The following is a 22,370-nucleotide window of genomic DNA, read 5'->3' as shown; positions in this document are numbered from 1 at the left end:
TTAAATTCCTGGAGTAGGGGGAACAGGAGAAGAAAAAACATCTTGACTGTATCACATTCGAATTATGTGACCTGGGGCTTTGTTTCTTCATTTATAAAGTAGGGAAAAAAACAAAAACTTTCACAGGTTTAGGGAATAATTTCAGCAAAGTGACCATTACAATGCTAGGAATTGCTTTAAATATACATTCTTGACATAATGATAATTATAATTAATTCTCCAAAATAATTCTTAAGCTAAAGTTTTAAATCTGCCACCAGATTTTTTGTTTGTTTGTTTGAGACGGAGTTTCACCCTTGTCGCCCAGGCTGGAGTGCAGTGGTGCGATCTTGGCTCACTGCAACCTCCGCCTCCCGGGTTCAAGTGATTCTCCTGCCTCAGCCTCCCAAGTAGCTGGGATTACAGGTGCCCACCACCACGCCTGGCTAATTGTTCCTATTTTTAGTAGAGATGGGGTTTCACCATGTTGGGCAGGCTGGTCTTGAACTCCTGACCTCATGATCCGCCTGCCTCAGCCTCCCAAAGTGCTGGGATTATAGGCGTGAGCCACTGCACCTGGCCCCCCAGGTTTAAAAATATGTTTTGAAGGCAAATTAATAAAAAAGTGAGTGATTTACAAACTATACAGATTAGAGGTTAGTCCATGAGAATAACTGAATAAATGGGTGTGATTTCACCTGAGATACTTGGTAGATCACATGAACCAACAGTAGTGACCAAGTCCAGTTTAAGCAATTCTCTACTTGAAAAATATTCAACTGTGTAGTTTGTTTTTCTTGTTTTCGTTCTATAATCCCCAAATTTTCCAAAATGGGGATTATCATGTGAACATAAGAACATTTCTACAGACATGCCTTCAATATGCCTTAAACCGCATTTTGCATTGTCTGCAAAATAATACTTATATCATAGAAAAAGTGTGGATATGCAACAGATTTAAAATACCATAATCTGTTTGAATGACAGAGAATAAAAAATAGTGGTGGCACACACACTATTTAGGAGTGTGTATGCGTGCTTGTGCACATACATTTAAAAATTAGCAGGGCTTGGGAAATAGGATTGGGAACCAAGAATTCCTAGACTGAATACTTTATATCCAGGCCAATTTCATTGGGCTAATTCCTACATCTTTTCTCACCAATATTCTATTATTCACTAGTGGCAACAATTAGCTTTGCTCCATCAAGGCAAGATATTGTCTCATTCATGTTTTCCATGCGTCATAAATATTTTGAATCGTATTAACATTACAGGTGTTATTACAGTCATAAAAACCAATTAAATTCATCTCATCCATCTTAACCTCATTGGTACTTTTAGTTAATAAAAAGACAAAGACAAAGAAGTTTTTCCTACCTGAGCAGATCATTGCTGCTGGGAAAACCTTGCAGTAAGAAGCTCAGGACATTACTAATAGCAGCAATAGTAGGCTGGGATAAAGACGTATCTCGAAGAGTCAGGAGCAGCTTTGGGATTAACTGGAATTCTCTCATTAATTTGGCATTCTTTGAGGCTTCACTATAAGAGAAAGAAGATTTTATACACTGTACTATCACCTTTTCTATAGCTGAATAATTAACTATGTGGGTATTAATTAATACCTGGACTCTGTGAGCAGTTCAATAAAGTGTTCAAATAAGGAAAGATGAAGTTCATATGGTGCATGGAGCCAGACCTATAATAAATAAAAACAGTAGTATATTTAAGGTTAAAAAAAAATACCCAAATGCCAAACCAACAAACACCAATACAGCACATGGAACTTATTTCACTTATATAATTATTATTTTGTAAAGTTCTATAAAACCACTTATATGCAGAAAAAAAATCATTATAAATTGGCCAAAAAAATGACCAAAATGATGGAATTATCACACTTTTACAAAGCTAATTCAAATACCCTCCATATGCTAAAGAATGTATTGAAAAACATGCACATGATGAGGAGCCAAATGAAAGACAACCAAAGCCCCCTAATGAACCTCTAGACATGACAAATAAAATATTTAAAATGAAAAATATACTGGACGGCATTAATAGCAGATGAGATACTTCCGAAAAAAAATTCAATAAACTTGAAGACATAACAATAGAAATTATTCAGAATGAAGCATAAGAAAAAAATACTAAAAAGAAATGACCAGATTTAGTGTATGAGTGATTTGAGACAGTATCAAGCAACCTAAGATATGTGTCATTGGTGTCCAGAAAAGGGAAGGGAGTGGCAGGAAAAATCATTGAAGAAATAATGGCTAAAAAATTCAAATGTGATGAAAATGACAAACTCACAGATCAATAAACCCAAGCAGAAGAAACATTAAGTGGACAAAGGGGACAATGAAATGACTGACATCTTTAATGTGTGAAAACAATAAAAACAGTCAACTAGAATTCTATTCCATGCAAAAATGTCCTTCAAAAAGGAAGAAAGAAATGGAAGACTTTTCCAGATGACAGAATTCACCGCCAATATTTCTGTAATACAGAAATGTTAAAAAAATATCTCCAGGCAGAAAAATTACACAAGATGGAAATGGAGATTTACACAAAGGAATAAAGAATGCTATAAATACTATATATGTAGTCAAATAGAAAATAATTGTAAAATGTTTTTTGAAAATAATTGATCATTTAAAGCAAAAATAATACAAACTATTGTAGGGATTATAAACGTATAGAAGTAAATATATACAACAATAGCATAAAAATGGAAAGGGAGAAATGAAAGTCTCTTATTGCAAAGTATTTATAAGGTATAATATTCTTCAAAGATAGACTGAATTGTTTTAGATGCATACAATAAATTCTAAAACAATCACTAAAAATTGTGTATGGCATTGCAATTATTTTACTTATATTTGTCAAATGAGTATTCTAAAAATTTGGTAAATTAGGTATTTATAGACTACTTGTGGTTTGGAGTAATTAGGGATGCTATAAGAAGCCATAAAGTGAGCAATGTACTATAAAATAAAGCAAAATTTATTAAGCAACTAAATTTCTGATGTTTGTATATTGAGTTTTAATCAGAAATCTGAAACTGAAGACAATCCTTGATTTAAATGTGTCAGTTACCAGGTGAAAACAAGGTTAGGCTGGGTTAGGTAGGTCTTCTTAGTGTTCCCATAATCCCTTCTGTCTACCATCTCTGGGCTTTCACAAGTTTTAAATTATCTATTTCTTTGTCTTTTTCCTCTAATGGACTAAATGCCTTGAGCTGTGGACTCTTACTTTTTCTTTTCACATCCTTAGTAACTAATATAGTGCTTGCCTCAAAAATACTCAGCAAGTGCTTTCTAAAAGAATAAGAGGTTTGGATATTAGAACTTTGAATACTAGGCTGAGAAATGTGTACTTTATAGTGTAGAAAAGGAAAATCACTGGAAGTCCTTGAATAAATGATACGATTATGCCTTTGAAGGAATGAGGTCCCAAGGGTATGTAGGACAGCCTGAGCAAAGGGAAAAAGAAGTGATAGTTATCCTAGTATGAATAGGAGAAGAACTGATTAGGGCTTGAATTAAGATATAGCAGTAGAAGCAGAAAAGGCAGACTACGAAATGTGAAAGTAGAACCTATATGACAATATCAGACTGTTTATACACAGGGAAGAAGGAAGCTGATGTTTTCAATCTCAAGACTTGGTGACTAGGGGAATGGTGGTGTTATTAAGAGAAATAGAGAAGTTAGAAGGAAGAACTAATTTGGAGAGGGATGCTAAGTTCAGTTAAGGTGTTGGTGGGACAGTGCTGACTGAGCAAGAATTAAAAATAAGTCTTTAAAAAAAAAATTCAGATGTCAAGGTTAGAGATTTAGATTTGAGGATCAACTCCACAGAGATGAGACCGTCAGCCTAGGTAAGAGTTTAAAGAAAGGAAAACAACAAATAAAGGAAAATGTAAAAAAGTAAAGATGAACATCCTTATATAAAATAATGAAAACATCGCTGCAAGAAAATAATAGAAAAAAATAGTAAGAAAGATGTAAGGACCAGGATATTAACACCTGAAAGCTAGCAAAAGAAGTATAACTTGAAAGAATATGAGGGAAACAGACAATAGCCAATGTTACTGAGAGCTGGGGATGCTGAAAACTGAGTACAGGCCATAGATTTTTATTTAGGGGGAAGCTTCTAGTAAGCTTTGAAAATACAGTGTCAGTAAAGCAATTAGGGCACACTGTTTGTGAGGGATTCAATAATTGACAAAACAGAGCTTACAGAAGTTGTGAGGAAGAAGGGTTAGGGCCTAGACACAAGAGTTTGCAAATATTAAGTGCTAGGCACTATTCTAGGTGGTAGGAACACAAAGACAAAGAAGATAAACATGATTTCCGCAATCATAAAGCCCATAGATCCTACAGTTTCACAGGGATATATTACATAAATTTAGTACATAGTAACTAACATGCAAAGTGCTGTAAACAAGAAATTAAATGGAAAAAGGATATGAGTGATTAAGAGTTGCCTTGAGAGAACAGAGTGTAAGCTGTTACAGTAATAAGCCAGTAGAAATGAAAATGCCTTTGAAAGAATGAGGTCCCAAGGGTATGTAGGACAGCCTGAGCAAAGGGGAAAAAGAAGTGATAGTTATTCTAGTATGAATAGGAGAAGAATTGATTAGGGCTTGAATTAGGATATAGCAGTAGAAGCAGAAAAGGTAGATTATGAAATGTGAACATAAAATGAATGATATTTTACCATGCAGCTGTAACCAAAATTAGAGGTCTAGGTCCTATTTATCAAGAAAAAGTTTCTATCAGAATCACCTGATGAAACTATGTTTGACTCATGTAATGCCACTGCCAGCAGCAAATCAGCTAGTTAGGGATATGCATCATACCATTTCACTTCTAAAATATTTGCAAAATGGAATATCCTTGGAGAAAAGGAACCCCAGCATTATTCTACTTTTTATATTTTACTAAATGATATTAACATGAACATCATAAAATTATAGGGCTTTAAACACATTTTAGAGATAAAACAGTTTATAATCATATGGAGTAAGAAATGCATTCATTGATTATATATTATCAATAATGCTTATATACATACTTCAAAATCACAGAGGAGGTCCTGGAAAGCAGTTGAATTTGGAATAATGGAGGTCTCATGTCCACTATCAACAGTTCCCACCAAAGAAAAAGTTAGATGGAGGATGTGGCTGTTAAGAAGGGAACGTTTCTTCTTAAGCAACATTGCCAGCAACTACAAGAAAGTAATACCAAATGCCTGTTGATAAATCATCATATATATTCATTACACACACACAAACACACACATACACACACAAACACACACATACACACAGAATCCTATGTAGATGATTTTCTGAGATTATTAAGTTACCTTCTAAATTTTTATTACGACAATATAACATTAGGTAAAATCTGAAAAACAAAGGGATCTTAACATTCTATTAAAATATCCACTTTTACATTTACCCTTTCAATTCCATTATAAATATGTAAATAGTTACCAACGTGTGCATAAAATTGTATGTATAATGAAAACATCACAGCAAGAATATAAAATTGTATGCACATGATGGTAACTACTTAAATATACACTTTTTGTGTTATAAAGTATTTTTTTTTGCAACACGGTCTTAATAATTACAATTTTAAAAGGTTGAATGATAGTCTATGGAATGCTTAGAGTATAATTAGTCATTCTCTTATTACTGGTATATCTAGATTGTTCTATTTTTTCATGATAAACAACGCTGCAATAATCATTTTGAAAGTTTTGCAAAAGAAAACACTTATTGAAATACTATAATTAAATCTATACAACACAGTAAACAGTATATTCATTATCAATAAACTAATGGTTAAACTTGTAGAAGGCATTTGTACTTCGTGTATGATAGGTTTTAATCTTGCTTCAAGTATTTGTTCCTCTTCTTACAAGTGATTTTTTTATCTAATTCTGACTGTGGATACATAAATGCTGCATTTTTTTTTTTTTTGAGTCTTGCTCCTTCGCCCAGGCTGGAATGCAATGGCGCAATCTCGGCTTACTGCAGCCTCCGCCTTCCAGGTTCAAGCGATTCTCCTGCCTCAGCCTCTGAAGTAGCTGGGATTACAGGCACATGCCACCATGCCTGGCTAATTTTTGTATTTCTAGTTTTCAGGAATAGCAATGGTACACTTATTATGTAGTGGCTTTCACGTCTCCTGAGTAAGTAACAGAGATAAAAGATGGTGGGGTGTGAGGTGGAGGGGAGAGAGAAGGAAACAGGGAGAGCCCTGAATCTACCATGGATTTGGCAATCCTTTCAGGAAGGGGGAATAGGACCCCATTTCATTTCTTTCCCATTTCCACAGAGAAAAACAACATTCAAACCAGCAAATCTTTGTTCTGAAAATCTATTCAATGTATTAAAGCTATATTGAAATAATGTTGCCTAACTCAAGTGTTTAGTAAGATTTGATAAGACAGGAGAAAAAGGATAAAGCAAAATAAAGAAACAATACATACTTTCATTTGACATATATTAGTTTTCATAAAACTACTGTCTCTTTAAGTTTCCTTGGCCAATATAATTCTTCCAGAGTTTCAAACAACATGAATGATAATAAAAAAGCAGAGTATTTTAGGTGCCAGGTGAAGTGAAGGCAAAGTTTTACAGTTACAAACCTGGTAGCCCTTGATTCTTTCCATTTCTTTGCTGGCTAGTGGGTTACTCTTGACCACACAAACCAGGGCCTTGACTGCTGCATATAACCCTTCCACATCAGAGGCCATGGCCACCAGGCCCAGGATGGCTGCAGCTCCACCAATGTACTGCAAAGTAGTGGCAACAGGCTTAGGGACAAATGTTCTTACTCCTGATTAAAAGATAGTGAAAAATAATTAAGATAAATTCCCCATGTGAACAAGAACTGTATACATCATCTTGAAAAGTTTTTTAATTAGCAATGTTTTATTTTAAAAATATCTTCTGTCTATAATGCAAATTCTAGGGAAAGCATTAAAGGTAGAATTTGGGACAAGGCAATACAGGCTGGCTGGGCACGGTGGCTCACACCTGTAATCCCAGCACTTTGGGAGGCCGAAGCAAGTGGATCACAAGGTCAGGAGTTTGAGACTAGCCTGACCAACATGGTGAAACCCCAAACCCCGTCTCTACTAAAAATACAAAAATTAGCCGGGCGTGGTTGCACGCACCTGTAATCTCAGCTACACAGGAGGCTGAGGCAGGAGACTCACTTTAACCTAGGAGTTGGAGGTTGCAGTGAGCCGAGATCACGCCACCGCACTCCAGCCTGGGCGACAGAGGGAGACTCCCTCTCAATAAATAAATAAATAAATAAATAAAATTTTTTTAAAAAGGAAAAAAAAGCTAATCTACATACTCTTAGAGAAGACTGGGTGTAGAGGAGTGAGCAGAGAAGAGCAGGGCTTTACAGCAAGCACAAATGTTTCTACTGTGTAGCTTTGGGCTGTACTCAAAAGTACAGTGGTCTTGAGAATGCATTTCTGAGTAAGTAAGAGTGCCTTACTAGCATCTGTTGGGGAATAACCTTGGGGACAATAAAAATCACTTTAACTCTGTGAACTGGAGAAAGATTTGGAGAAGCTATCCTGGCGGGGATGATGTATTTCCTATAGATAAACCAAGCAAAGCACATTACTGACCATTACCCAAAGCTTCTCTTGGTTAAGTAATCTGTGTAACAGTACATCAGTAACTTTAGGAGAGCATAAGTTTATAGAAACACAGTCCTGGAACTGTGTGCCAATTAAAAAAAAAAAAATCACACCTACATTCCTAACATTTTAAAGAGGCATTGTTTGAATGTCACTTGCCTGCTGACCAAGACTGAGATTTTATAACATAAAAGTAACATGCATATTATATTTCTATGTGCTCTGCAGTATTCACAATACTTTCTTTCCTTCTTTCCCTTTTTTTTTTTTTTTTTTTTTTTGAGACAGGGTCTCGTTGTCACCCAGGCTGGAATGCAGTGGCTCAATCACAGCTCATTGCAGTCTCCTGGGCTCAAACAATCCTCCTGTCTAGGCCTCCCAAAGTGCTGGGATTACATGGTGTGAACCACCATGCCCAGCCCACAATACCTTCATATATTACAGTGCTGGATTTTGAAAACTAGCTCCTAAGGTAATTAGGGCCAGTATTACTAGTTTATAGATAAGAACACTGAAGTTCATAGAGCTTAACTGTATGGCATAATATCACATAGTGACACAACAGGGGCTGGAACCTAAGTCTCTGAACTTACTGCTCACTGCTCTTTCCACTATACCACAGGGCTGCTATACTTTTGAAAAGGACATACCACAGTGCTCATAAGTATTTTTTGAATAAAAGAACACTACCATGTGCTTCAGAGTAAAGAAAATTTTTATCAATGCTGTATTATCAAAAAAGAAAAACAAAGATTTATGCAATTCACTGGGACAATAAAAATTGCCAATGACTAATAAACATGTTGGATTCTGACCAGCACAACACTAACTTTTTATTAATCTAAAAAGGAACCAGTATTATATACTGATTTACACATTAAAAGTCACAATCACTGGTTCTGAATTTTGAATGGCGTGATTGGTTTATGTCTCAAGATCCTATCTAACAAAAAAACAAAAACAAAAATAACGTTTTAAGCAGACATGTACAGGGCTCTGAAGAATGTCCACTCTCTAAATTTTTATTATAGTTTGAGTCAGTGTTTATACTCAGAAGCTCTAATTTCTAGCTCATTTCTAAATTAACAAAAACTCATAAGCTATATACCAAATCATGAAACAATAATAGTTCTGAATTTTGATACCTGTCACTAAATGTAATTTGAAATTTACCTAAAAGTTACATGAAATTATATAGTCAGTGCTGATCATTACTGACAAGAGGGAAACAGTGCAATTTTTTTTTTTTAAATTTTATTTTACTTTAAGTTCTGGGATACATGCACAGAACGTGCAGGTTTGCTACATAGGTAAACATGTGCCATGGTGGTTTGCTGCACCTATAAACCTGTCACCTAGGTATTAAGCACCACATGCATTAGGTATTTGTACTGATGCTCTCCCTTCCCTTGGCCCACTTCCCCTGACAGGCCCTGGTATGTGATGTTCCTGTCCCTGTGTCCGTATGTTCTCATTGTTCAGCTCCCCGCTATGAGTGAGACTATGCAACATTTGGTTTTCTGTTCTTGTGTTAGTTTGCTGAGGATGATTTCTAGCTTCATCTATGTCCCTGCAAAGGACATGATCTCATTCCTTTTTATGGCTGTATAGTATTCCTTGGTGGATATGTAAAAGTTAGTGGGATTTTATGAAAGGTTATTATTTTAAGTTGACTGGAATTTGAGATTGTTACATGTAATCTCTGAATACTGCACGTACACTATAGGTCAGTGCTATTAAAATATGAACTTAAATACTGCCCCTTAAGTGAGGAAAGTGAATGCAAACTTGATGGCAAATAAAGAAGTTTGAAACAACAAAGACAAGTCCACTCACCCAAGTATCCAATCAGAGCGGCCCCAATTGTCCGTGCAGATCCATTAAGATGTCCTGCTGAATTGTGTATCAACTTCACAGGAGTGGCATTCTCATGTGAGGAAATGCCTAACTGAAAAATAGGACAGGAAAAGAATGTAATTATATAAGAACAGTTTCAATGTTTTGATTGGAAAAGAAACCAAACACATGAATGGTAACATATCTTTTCTCTCCTCCCTTATCAGAATACTGAAAAACGAGCATTTAGGTCCAGCCTGGTGGCTCATGCCTATAATCCTAACACTTTGTAAGATAGAGGCAAGGGAATCGCTTGAGCCCGGAGTTTGAGACCAGCCTGGGAAACATGGCGAGACCCCCATCTCTACTAAAATGCAAAAAATTAGCCAGGTCTTGTGGTGCATTACTCAGGAGGCAGAGGTGGGAGAAACACCTGAGCCTAGGAGGTCGAGGATGCAGTCAACGGAGATTGGGCCACTGGCACTCCACACTGCAGCCTGGGAGCATTTATTTTTGGAAATGTACAAACACTTCCAAAGTGTGGAAACTCACAGGAGGTAAGTTAAACACAATTTACTGAGATAAAGATGGTGAGAGGATCTTGAGACACAGCTTCAGGGGTCTTTGTGAATGAAGTTCTTTGGTAGTTTAAAGGTTGTTATCACTAACTGCCTCACAGTATTTCAGATCAGTGAACATATTAGCTTTATTCCATATCCAAGTAAACATAAGTTATCCAAGAGTTTATAGATAAAACATGCCTACATAAAGGAATCTTACATTTTGTACATTCACACATACACAAGATCTATTTTCAAGGCAAATATAACTTTAATTCTGTTGTTCACTATAGAGTTATGTACAGTTTATGTTTCTTAGATATGTATATGTGTCATACATACATACACACATACACACACACACACACACACACACACACACACACACACACACACACACACACAAAAGCTCTGCGTAAGAGTTGTCAATACTTACAGTTCCTGGTCTCTTGATATCCTTCCCCTTGGACTTTGCCTCCGATAATCAGCCAAAATGGCTTGTCAAGCTCACTGATGAGTTCACCTTGCTAAACCCCATAGTCAGTCCTCACTTCTTATCTTACTGTGACTACTTAAGTCATTTCCACAGTGAATCCTTGATCTTACAACATTAAGCCCTCCTGGTTTTTCTCCCTTCTCATTGACTGCTACTTCTCAGTCTTTTCTGGTTCTTCTTGATCTCCCCAACTCCATAACACTGGAACGTCCCAGGTTTCAGTCTTTAAAACTTTCCATTTCCCTATCTACATCTATGCTTTGGTGAATACATGTAGACTCATGGCTTTAAACACCACCTGTATAAATGAACTCCAGATTCGTATTTCCAATGGCCTTGAAATCTCTACTGTGATGTCTAATACACTTCTCAAACTTCTAAAACAGAATTCTCAATATTCCTCCCAACTCTACTCTTTTTGTTTTCTCCAAATCAGAAAATGTGACTCCATTTTCCTAGCTGTTCAAGAAAAAAACCTGGAGTCCTTAACTCTCTCACCTTCCACACTCATTCCACATTCTATCACACAAAACTGCTAGGTCAACTTTTAAAATATACCTTGAGCCGGGTGGGATGGCTCACACCTGTAATCCCAGCACTTTGGGAGGCTGAGGCAGGTGGATCACCTGAGGTTAGGAGTTTGAGACCAGCCTGGCCAACATGGTGAAACCCTGTCTCTAAAAAAAATACAAAAATCAGTTGGGCATGGTGGTGCATGCCTATAATCCCAGCTACTCAGGAGGCTGAGGCAGGAGAATCACTTGAACCCAGGAGACAGAGGTTGCAGTGAGACGAGATCACACCATTGCACTCTAGTCTAGGCGACAAGAGGGAAACTCCATCTCAAAAAAAAAAAAAACTGTATATGTATGTATGTATGTATATATATATATATATATATATACACACACACACACATACACACCTTGAATCTGATCACTTCTTATCACTACCACTGCTACTGCCCAAATTAAAACCACCATAATCTCTCATAGGAATTATTTATCGCATTGGCCTCATAACTTGTCTCTCTGCTACTACCTTTGTTTCTCTTCAACCTATTGTCAATAGAAGTCATAGTGATAAAATGTAAGTTACAGCATTTCCCTCCTATGTCTGAAACTCCATAATGCCTCCCATCTTTCTCCATCAGAGCCAATGTCTTTACAATTGCCCCATGAATCCTAAACAACCTGGGACCCATCATCACTCTGGGCTCCTCTCCTACTGCCCGGGTCCTCTCTAATTTTACTGCAGCCACATCTGTCTCCATGGCAGGTACGTACAGTACTCTTCTCAGGGCCTTTGCACTTGTATTCCTGGAATACAAAACACTCCCACACCCATAGGTATATCCCATGCTCCCTATTCCTGTGGCCTGTTACCTCATCCCTGTCAAGTCTTTGCTCAAAATTCACCTTCTCAGTAACGTCTCCTTGGACCACCATATTAAAAACTTGAAGCTTCTCTCTTTCCCCTTCCCTGCTTTATTTTACTGCATAGCACCATCACCTTCTAACATACTTCATGATTAGGTTATTTCTTTAGGTATTATCATCTGTCTTTTCCACTAGAATGTAGGAAACATAAAAGCAGAAATTTTCTTTTTATCCACTGCTATGTCCTGAACTGAATGTCACCTGGCACATAATAGGTCGTTCGTTAAAAAGTTGAGTTGTAGCCTTAAAAACAGTAATTGTTTTCATTAGTTTTCTAAAGTTAAATTTCTTAATTGCCAATATAAATAAATTAATATGAATTATGTACTCATAACAGAAACTGTCACTTTTCCAAATTAAGTTACATATCTACATGTGTTTTGGCCTACATTTGAAGTCAAATTAACCAAACATAAACAATACATGAAAGGCATGATTTTTAGCAGTCACTCATAATTGAGTAGTATCCATATGAGACTCTGAGACATGTTCCCAGTGAGAATCAGCCATAGTACACCAAGAAATCATTCTGCTTACCTGCTTAGCAATGGCTTTGCTATCCAATTTGTTATACACTTTCCGGATTCTTGCCACTGTTAGAGACGACACAGAGAGTGCATAGAGGCCAAATGACACCTTCTCCTCTGGTACTAATGACACAGGGGATGGCACTACCCCTTCGGATTTTGCATCTTTACCTTCAAAAGAAGAATAATTCTTTTCAAAATCATCAGTAGTTCTCATCTTAAAGTAAGTTTTTTATTCTTACTATCATTTTTAAATGAGGAGGCTTGAAAGTCTTAAAGTAGAATAAGAGAGGTAAATTTAAAAACTATCTTACTTCTCAGCTCTTCATTTATTTCTTTAATTAAAAGATGGAAAAAGAAATCTAGTCATAGAGTTCTACATTCTAAGTGCCACTCTTAAAACGTGTTTAACATATAGCACAACATAAAGGATGAAAAGTTTTAACTGTTATCTGACAAACTGTAAAACATGTCCCCCTAGATTCAAAGGAAAAAGGAATGAAGATGAATAAAATGCTGATCAGCCATGTAGCACTATGTCCCTTCCCCTAAAAAAGCACTCAGATATGCCTGCCTGTATTCTTTGAGACCACAAAGCAGAGGAGTTATTAATAAAGGCATGTGTTTTAAAGCTACATGGCCTGAGTTTGAATCTTGCTTTATCACTTAAAAGCTGTGCGACCTATATGTCTTTGTGCCTCAGTTTCCTCTTCTGTGAAATGGGAATGATAATGACAGTACCTAACTCACAGTGTTTTGAGATGAATAAATACATGTGAAGGGCTCAGAACAGCTACATCCTTCATGTGTATTGACTTATTTAGCACACAGTAAGTGCCCAAGAAGTGTTAGCTTTTATTAGATACCATCTAAATTAAGAATGAGTGAAAAGATAAATTACTAAATCTTAGGATTATGACCATTTACAATATACTTGTCCTAACTCTTCTGAGATTCTTGGTGGAATCAGAACAAGGGAGTGGAAGACCATCATTTGCAAGGAGTACTACCAAGGAACTGCCAGCTTAACATCAGTTCCTCTGAGTCTAAATTTCATTTGGGAGAAAGGATAACAAAAAGTAGGCTTGGAGTAAAGAAATGAGGAAAAATAATGTTAAGTGATCTCATCTAGAGAATATGTGTGTGTGTTTATTGAACCTATCTGTTCTTCCTTTAACAAGGGTGGCTATACTTTAAACTGCTTCATGTAATAGGAGAAATCACAGAAAGAGAAGAGTGTCGCAGTTAGACTCCTAGAGGGCATATACCTATATCTCAGAGCCAGTAAGAGAAACTGGATAATAAGTGATCAGACATAAAGACAAAGAATCCAGAAAGTGCAGTATAATCAGTGGAGGAAAATATTTTCAATAGGAGTGAGTATCCTGCTGAAGAAGATTAGAGGAGAAGGCGCTTTTCCTAGATTAACAATATGTATAACCTCAGACACACACATGCATCTATATTGCAGGAGTTAAGTTTCATACAACTTCAAGAACTAAAAATAAGTTACTCACATGGCATACATACAGCCTGAAAGCTTCCAACATAATTTGGTCCAAGTTCATAAATGGTAGTAACATTTGAAGAAGGTAAAACTTCTTCTAGAAAATGTGTGGGTCCCAGGCGCCAAACCAATGAGGCAATTTGGCGTTGGGCAGGTGGAGTACCAATGTAGGCATAGACCGTGCTCACCACTGGTGGATTTGCCGAACCTGAACCCCCTGGAGTACTGTGGACATAATGAAGCTGTAAGGAAGACAAAAGCAAATGTGTGAGATGTGAACACTTTCCCCAGGAAAATAACTACTTCAGCATATGTATTTTCATTATCCCAAGGTCACACAACTTTACAAATGCACAAAAACATTTGGGGTGGAGAAACAGGAAGGGCAAGGCACGATACTGGGATCTGTAACTGAGGACCAGGTATAGTAACTAAAACTTTTATCCAACTCTCTAACACAGATAAACTCTTTAATGCTAGAAATGGCAACAAGCAAATACAGGGATACTGTCAATGGCTGGTTTGCACATCAAGTTAATGACGCTTCTCTGAAATTTTTGCGCTGATATAAAGAGAGCTTTCCACTATGGAATTAAAGTAGTCTTGAAATTAGGTATGTTACCTTCAATGTGAGTCTGTTAACTAAAATTACTGATGAAAAGTGTTTTATAGGGGTAAATTATTAAAATAAATATATAATTAAGTACAGTATAAGAGATAAAGAACTTAAGTTGCTTTTTCTTGCTGAAGCAGCTTAATGGGATGAAGGACACTTCCATTAACTGCTGTGTCATAATAACATCTCAGCTTCAGATCCTATTCATTATTCTATATATTAAACAGCAGTTCTTGGTGATGTTAATAGCACAATTGTGAAGACCAACGTAAGAGCTAGAGTTGATTTCACAGTACTGTGACTATTGACAGGGACAGTGATGATGATGTAAATAAATCAATAATAAATTTCCTATTGCTCAACTCTAGAAGCTGAGGGCATTTTTATTTTTAATGACACTAAAATTAATGAAGGAGCAACGTACTAGAGAATCTACAAACCCATTTCAAATGCAATCATGTATACAAATAAATCAATGACTACTCCACAAGGTGCATTTTAGGGTTTATCATATTGAAACACAATGTCACAATAAAATATCATCATCATCAAGGAAGGAAATATATTCAAAGATACTGCTGGTTTCAGTGCTTTTCAAACTTTAATTCACACACAAGGACAAACTTTGTCTTTGTTACTTCTTTCAAGTATCGCCCTAAAATGGATAACTGGCTACATCCCAGCATTTTGGGAGGCCGAGGCATGAGGATCACCTGAGGTCAGGAGTTTGAGACCAGCCTGGCCAACATGGTGAAACTCCATCTCTACTAAAAATACAAAAATTAGCCACGTGTGGTGGCACATGCCTGTAGTCCCAGCTATTTGGGAGGCTGAGGCAGGAGAATTGCTCATACCCAGGAGGTGGAGGTTGCGGTGAGCTGAGATCGTGCCACTGCACTCCAGCCTGGGCAACAGAGCAAGACACCGTCTTAAAAAAGGAAAAACAATAAAAATAAAATAAAATAAAATAAAATAAAATGAATACTATCTTTTAGAAGGTCAAGAATTTTCAGAGCTTGCGAACTGAGTTCTGTACAAAGTAACAAGCAGGATTTATTCTCATTCAGAAAAAGGGAGTTTCACTTGTTTCTTTACTTGATAATCAACTCTTTTTTTCTATTCTAAATACTATCACAATCTACAGTAATGTTTATGTAGTCATTCATTCAAGAAACAATAAACTAAATACCTACTATCATTATCAGGGACTAATCTGGGTGATATGAAAACAAAGAAAAAAAAACAATTCTAGCTCTAAAGAATGTAAGTCTTCTGGACTAAATTACAACAACAGTAATGAAGTGACAAAATAGTGTGTTCACCGTTATTTATGAATCCTTCAACTGGTTCCTCTATTATGAAAAAGCACCTAGCAATCTGGCTTAAGCTCTTGCATATTCAGCAACTTCTTTAGTACCTATAAGCCCTCATTTCTATTCTTCTCTAATAAAATGGTTTAAGAATTGGCCACATGAGTCTAACATATTATTCAAATGGGTACTGAATATCAACTTAAAATTAAGAAAGTAATTTTAAAAATATCCCTGTAACACACACACACACACACACACCCCAAACTACTACCTTATAAAGCAGGTAGATTTACAAGTGCACATACACTTACCTTTACAGTGTTAACAAGCTGTCCATCAATATAAAGGGCTGCAGTACTGTTTTTCAACATGCCTTTGCTCATTACCAGGACCAAATGATGCCACTGTCCCTCAATGATAAGCTCTCCACATCGAAAGCGAGCACAGCATGGGAGAATTTCATAAAATGAGGACTCTTCACTAAAATCATCAACTGAAATAAAGGGGGGAAGACATAAAAAACTTTTTCCAACACCAACCCTATTCAAATTATTCATATCTAGATCAGCATGTTTTGACTTTATGTTAAAACAAAATAATGATGCAGACTGATTTGAGTAATAATACAACTCTGGAAAAAAAAAATGATAATGCGGGCTGGGCACGGTGGCTCACACCTGTAATGTCAGCCCTTTGGGAGGCTGAGGCGGGCGGATCACCTGACGTCAGGAGTTCGAGACCAGCCTGGCCAACATGGTGAAACCCCATCTCTACTAAAAACACAAAAATTAGCCAGGTGTGGTGGCGCGCGTCTGTAGTCCCAGCTACTCGGGAGGCTGAGCCAGGAGAAATGCTTGAACCTGGGAGGCAAGAGTTTGCAGTGCTGAGATTGTACCATTGTACTCCAGCCTGGGTGACAGAGCGAGACTCCATCTCAAAAAAAATAAGTAAATAAAAATAAAAAGATAATGCAGACAGAAGATACCTTATTCATGCAATACCCTTACCTGCAGTAAAGTGAAACCTAGAATGTATTTTTGCTCTCTTCTGCTCAAGAAATATAGGTATAATCACATAAAGTTACAATGAACAAAAGTTAGCTAATGAAGTAAAAAATACATAAAAATAAAGAGACAATAACGTTATGATAAACACTAAAAAGAGACTAGTTGACACCCAAAACAAAAATAAACAAGTGGGACTATCTCAAACTGAAAAGCTTTTGAATAGCAAAGGAAACAACAGAGTGAAAAGGGAATCTATGGAATGGGAGAAAAATATTTGCTAACTATGTATTTCATAAGGCAGTAATGTCAAAAATACATAAGAAACTACTAGAACTCAATAGTAAAGAAACTAATAATCAATTAAAAATGAACTAAGAACTTGAATAGACATTTCTCCAAAGAAGGCACATAAATGGCAGACAGGTATATGAAAAATGCTCAATGTTACTAATCATCAGGGAAATGCAAACCATAAGCACAATGGCATATCACCTCATACCTGTCAGAATGGCTATTATGAAAAAAAAAAAAACACAAGTGTTGGCAAGAATGCGGAGAAACTGGAACTCTTGCGCACTGTTGGTGGGAATGTAAAATGCTGCAGCTGCTATGGAAAACAGTACAGACGTTTCTCAAAACACTGAAAATAGAACTAACATATAATCCAGCAATACCATATCTGGGTACTTTTCTAAAATCACCGAAACCAGGACTTCAAAGAGGTATCAGTACTCCCCTGGACAGATGGGTAGATAAAGAAAATGTGGTACATATATACAATGGAATAATATTTAGCCTTAAAGAAGAAAATTTTGCAATATCTGACAACATAGATGAAGCTTAAGGACATTATGCTAAGTGAAATAGCCAGTCATAGAAAGACATATACTGCATGACTCCACTTATATGAGGTATTTAAAATAGCCAAATTCAGAGAAACAACGAATGAAATGTTGGTTGCCAAGGGCTTGAGGGAGGGGCAAATGGGGAGTTACTAATCAAATGGCAGGAAGTTTCAGTGAAGCAAGAGGAAAAAAAGCTTGAGATTTGCTCTACAACACTGCAACTATAGTCAACAATAATGTTGTTGTATAACAATAATGTTCTATAACAACAATAATGTGTTGTTAACTTTTTGACATTGATTTGGTTACAGTATGGGTTAGAAAAAGAACCAAGAAAAATGTAAAGTTTATTCTTGCTATATGCTATGCTCAACGACACAAGAGGACAACTATCTATTATTAGTGGCTGTACTGTCCATAATAAAAGGCAGTAAGAAGGAGATGATTTACAGCACAGACTAGTGATTTGTTGATCCAAGTTTCCTGCTTCATCAGACAACTTTGTCCCACGTATATAAATATATTCTGATTTGCTACCATTCTACAATTACTTCCTGACTCCAATCTGGCTCCTTTTTGCTACCCTATATGTTACCAGACCATGCTAAGAAATAATGGTTTCATATTAATTTAATTTTATTGTTAAGCTAAATAAAAATTAATTTACCTTTTATCAGTACTTAACAAATGGCAAGATAGCAGTGGAAAACCAGATTTTAAATACTCATTTTAAAAAAAATTAAGAAGAGCTAACCTGTAACCATATAATTTAAAGCAGATCCAGTATTTTTCACTGCATGTACAAACAAGTAAATATACTGAAAGTAAAATTTATGTGATATGAAGAAGAAAATGCAAATAAAATATTAATTTCTATTTTTAGAATCTTAAAATATCTGCACATACTTAAATACCAAGATTATATTTTAGAATGGCAATTCAGAATATATGTCTGTTGATAAGACTATTACACAGGTAAAAATCTTATCCATGAGGTGACTTGATATAGGAACTGAATAAACTAGGCAGAAAGCAGGGTCCTAAAGCCTTGAAAGGTCTAGTGTTATGGACCAATGGAGGTGAAAGTAAATATGAACATACAGGTGAAACAAGGAACTTGTCCCTCTTCCTTCCCTGGTTCGTAGACTATAAGTCTTCTCAAGTATTGAAGAAGATATTCCTTACAAACATTTGTGAGAGTTTCACTTTCTGACTTAGGTTTGAACTAAGACATTTCCAGCACTGAGTGGTGTGTCAGGATATCTCAGTGAGCCAACTGGTTTATGACAACTCCTAATCTCCTAGGCATCTTAATGGGTTACAGCTGTTAGGAGAATGAATCCTGGCAATACTAATGCATATGTTACCGTCATTTCTAATCATATATGGACTATAGCAGCCTGGCAAATTACATTTAGTAATAAAAATGAGATAAGAGTTAGAAAATATTTTCCTAGTTTACAGATTTATCTCCAGATCCACTCCTTAACTTTTCCATTAAATTCTAGAGTGTCTTCAAATTCCCCATTATTATTCACTTTTCTCGTTGTTTCTTCCTCAGGCCATTCATTTCCTCTATTCATGCATTTATAAGTTTACATAATATCTGCATGCCTAATACATTCTAGGTACTGTGTTACATGACAGGGCAGCTTAGATTACAAAGATAAGCAGACAAAAACAAATTAAAAATTAAAATCTATGAAGTCTAGATAAGAGATGAAGATTATTAAACAAGTGCTATGGAAGTGGGCACAGGGAGGAAGGGAAGATTTGAGAAATATTAGGGAGGCATATTACAGTAAGACTTAGTAGAAAGGGTGGTATTTTCAAGTTGACTCAGGTTTCTAGTTGGGCTAACTGGCAGTGGTTGTGTCATTTATCAACACAGGAAAACAGAAAGAGATGTAGGTTTTTCGTTTTTGTTTGAAACTGGGTGTCTCTCCTAGGCTGGAGTGCCGTGGCACCTTCACAGCTCACTGTAACCTCAAACTCATGGGCTTCACCAATCCTACACCACCTCAGCCTCCTAAAGGAGATGTAGGTTTTATAAAGAAGAAATATTAGAATCTGAGATGTTTATTGGAATACTGTTCATATGGAGATGTCTAATATGCAGCTGGAAATATGAGGACATAGCTTGGGACATAGACAAATGAAAAAAAAACTTTGACTTCACAGTCCTTGAGATAAAAAGACTTAAAGCAATACTAGTTCATGATTTTTTCCCATGAAGAGCTGGTCAAGTACAAAGATCAAAGGTGAAACACTGGAGAATACTACTTCTGAGGGGCAGATAGAAGAGAAAGCGATTGAAGGAAATTGCAAAACAAAGATCAGAGAAATAGTGAGTATTCTCGAATGCAAGATTGGAGGTAGTTTTAATTAGGACAAATTAGTCAACAGGACTACATGCTACTAAAGGGGCAAATAAAGCGTCATAACAAGAATTTTAAAGTACTAACTATATTGATGCCTAGCTCTGTGCTAGGTACCATGAGGAATACTACAACCTTACAATCTAATTAAAAGACTAACATTCATATTATATTAATATTTATTGAACACCAACCACATGTCAATTAATATGTGATATTATTTTACTTAGCTAAAAGAACAAAATTAGATGACCAAAAAAATCACATTTATACAAAATGCTTATATTCTTGAGCAAAGAAAATTAAGTAAATTGAGATTTATATTTTAAATTATTTATCATTTAGCAGGATCTTCATGAATGCCTTGAGTTTGGAGTTCTACTGTACAGCACTGTAAAGTCATGGCATGTTGGAGAAAACTAGGGAATTAGAATTATAAAATAGTATGTATTACATCTTGAAGGTAAGTGATGGATAAGGTAATTGAAATGTTATTGTGGCTAGCACAGTGTGGCACATATGGCAGGCAGGTGCTCAATGAATATTAATTAATTAAGCAGAATTCACAGCCAATGATAATCCTTACCAAAATACACCAAACAAGCAACCTGCTTTCCTAGGAAAAGCTCTGATTTCTTGGCAAGTAGAGATTAGTCCTTATTAGGTACTCACTCCCTCCACTGTTTTGTAAGTCTCTTTTGAAAGTGCCTTAAAATTCACTGGTAAGCAATATTCAATGTTTTATGTAACTTGCTCTATGCTATAATAATTTAATCTGAAAAGTTATTATTAGCTGGACTTTTAAAATAAATACAAAAATGAAGTTTTAATACTTCTATAATCAAAAGAAGAAAACAAAAAAAACAAATACTGACCATAATTTTGGAGGAGTTCCTCTTTGGTGGAAACAATCAGAGATCGGTCTTTTGCTGATAGAACTATTGCAAGGCACACGTAATGTTGCTCAGAAGAATTTGCTCGGCGCACAACAGTAAGAAGTCTGACAGGGTGGTTATTTGGAGGAGAACTAAAATGTTCAATACAAAACCAGCTAGAGTAACTTAAGCCGGAGGGAGGAGGGAAGAATCTTTCACCTACAGTAAAAATTAAAAAAAAAAAGTCTGTGTTGATTAATATTTATATTTTTTAAAAGATGCCAACAAAAGCAAATAAACTCTAAATTATATATAATCTACTAGAAAAAAAACTCATAAGCAGAAAGCAAATATTACTTACCAGAACCAATGCCACTGACCACAGCCCCATCAATAAGACCTGTTGTGACGGTATTATTTGTAGGAGCATTATGAGGGGCCAAACTGGGCAAAAAAAGACATCTATTAAAGAAAAGACAACACACATATTAGAGATCAATGACTCCTTCTCTTAACACTGTGCACTTACCACAGTGAAATAACTGCCAGTATTTAATGGTGACTAGAAAAAAGATCATGGAATAAATCTGGATGCCTCGCAAAGCCCTTCCCTTCTTTTAATTATGTAAGGGTATCAAAAGACATAATTTAAAAATCTCCCAAAATAACATTTTTAACTTAAATTAAAAAAAAATTAAGATACAAAATGCATATGGCAACATACTCTAACGTATAAACCCAATCAAGACATTAGAACAATTTCATCACTGAAGGAAAACTCCCATGTGCCCCTTACTGTCACTCTCTTGTTACCACTGATTGCTTTTGACTATTCCCAATCATGTTTTAATCTATTGTTTGATAACGACCCATGATAATATTCTTAAAACACAGAGGTTTCAATCAATATAAGAATCCCACAAACAACTAGTATAGATAAAAATTATGAATTAACACTCTAAGCCTGGGCACAGTGGCTCACGCCTATAATCCTAGCACGTTGGGAGGCTAAGGTGGGCAGATCACTTGAGGTCGGGAGTTCGAGACCAGCCTGGCCACTATGGCGAAACCCCATCTCCACTAAAAATACAAAAATCAGCCAGGCGTGGTGGCGTGCGCCCATAATCCCAGCTACTTGGGAGGCTGAGGCAGAAGAAATGCTTGAACCTGAGAGGCGGAGGTTGCAGTGAGCCAAGATCGCGCCATTGCACTCCAGTCTGGGTGACAGGGCAAGACTCTGACTCAAAAGGAAAAAAAAAAACAAAACTCTAATAGCTAACAGATCTAGCTACCAGATCTATTAGCATTTGT

General features: G+C 36.2%; 1 protein-coding gene across 20 annotated transcripts in view; it reads right to left on the bottom strand.

The window, feature by feature from the left end:
* WDFY3 (WD repeat and FYVE domain containing 3) overlaps window positions 1-22,370 on the bottom strand; it is a 296,268-nt gene that overhangs the window by 103,552 nt on the left and 170,346 nt on the right. For all 20 annotated transcript variants that reach the window (XR_002943524.3, XR_008547495.2, XR_010156549.1 and 17 more), the window contains 10 exons: window positions 21,421-21,521; window positions 21,060-21,278; window positions 16,266-16,447; window positions 14,036-14,267; window positions 12,529-12,689; window positions 9,497-9,608; window positions 6,647-6,837; window positions 5,060-5,212; window positions 1,605-1,678; window positions 1,360-1,521 (listed from right to left, as the gene is read on the bottom strand). Coding sequence is in view for 17 of the 20 variants with exons in the window: in XM_001151618.8 (XP_001151618.1) it covers window positions 1,360-1,521; window positions 1,605-1,678; window positions 5,060-5,212; window positions 6,647-6,837; window positions 9,497-9,608; window positions 12,529-12,689; window positions 14,036-14,267; window positions 16,266-16,447; window positions 21,060-21,278; window positions 21,421-21,521 (1,587 nt within the window). In the remaining 3 variants the exon portion in view is untranslated. The remainder of the gene's footprint in view (window positions 1-1,359; window positions 1,522-1,604; window positions 1,679-5,059; window positions 5,213-6,646; window positions 6,838-9,496; window positions 9,609-12,528; window positions 12,690-14,035; window positions 14,268-16,265; window positions 16,448-21,059; window positions 21,279-21,420; window positions 21,522-22,370) is intronic.

The sequence above is a fragment of the Pan troglodytes genome, chromosome 3 (genome assembly GCF_028858775.2).
Source record: "Pan troglodytes isolate AG18354 chromosome 3, NHGRI_mPanTro3-v2.0_pri, whole genome shotgun sequence".
In the NCBI taxonomy this organism is placed as follows: Eukaryota; Metazoa; Chordata; class Mammalia; order Primates; family Hominidae; genus Pan; species Pan troglodytes.
The sequence above is the reverse complement of the archived record's forward strand: the minus strand, read 5'-3'. Positions and strand labels throughout refer to the sequence as shown.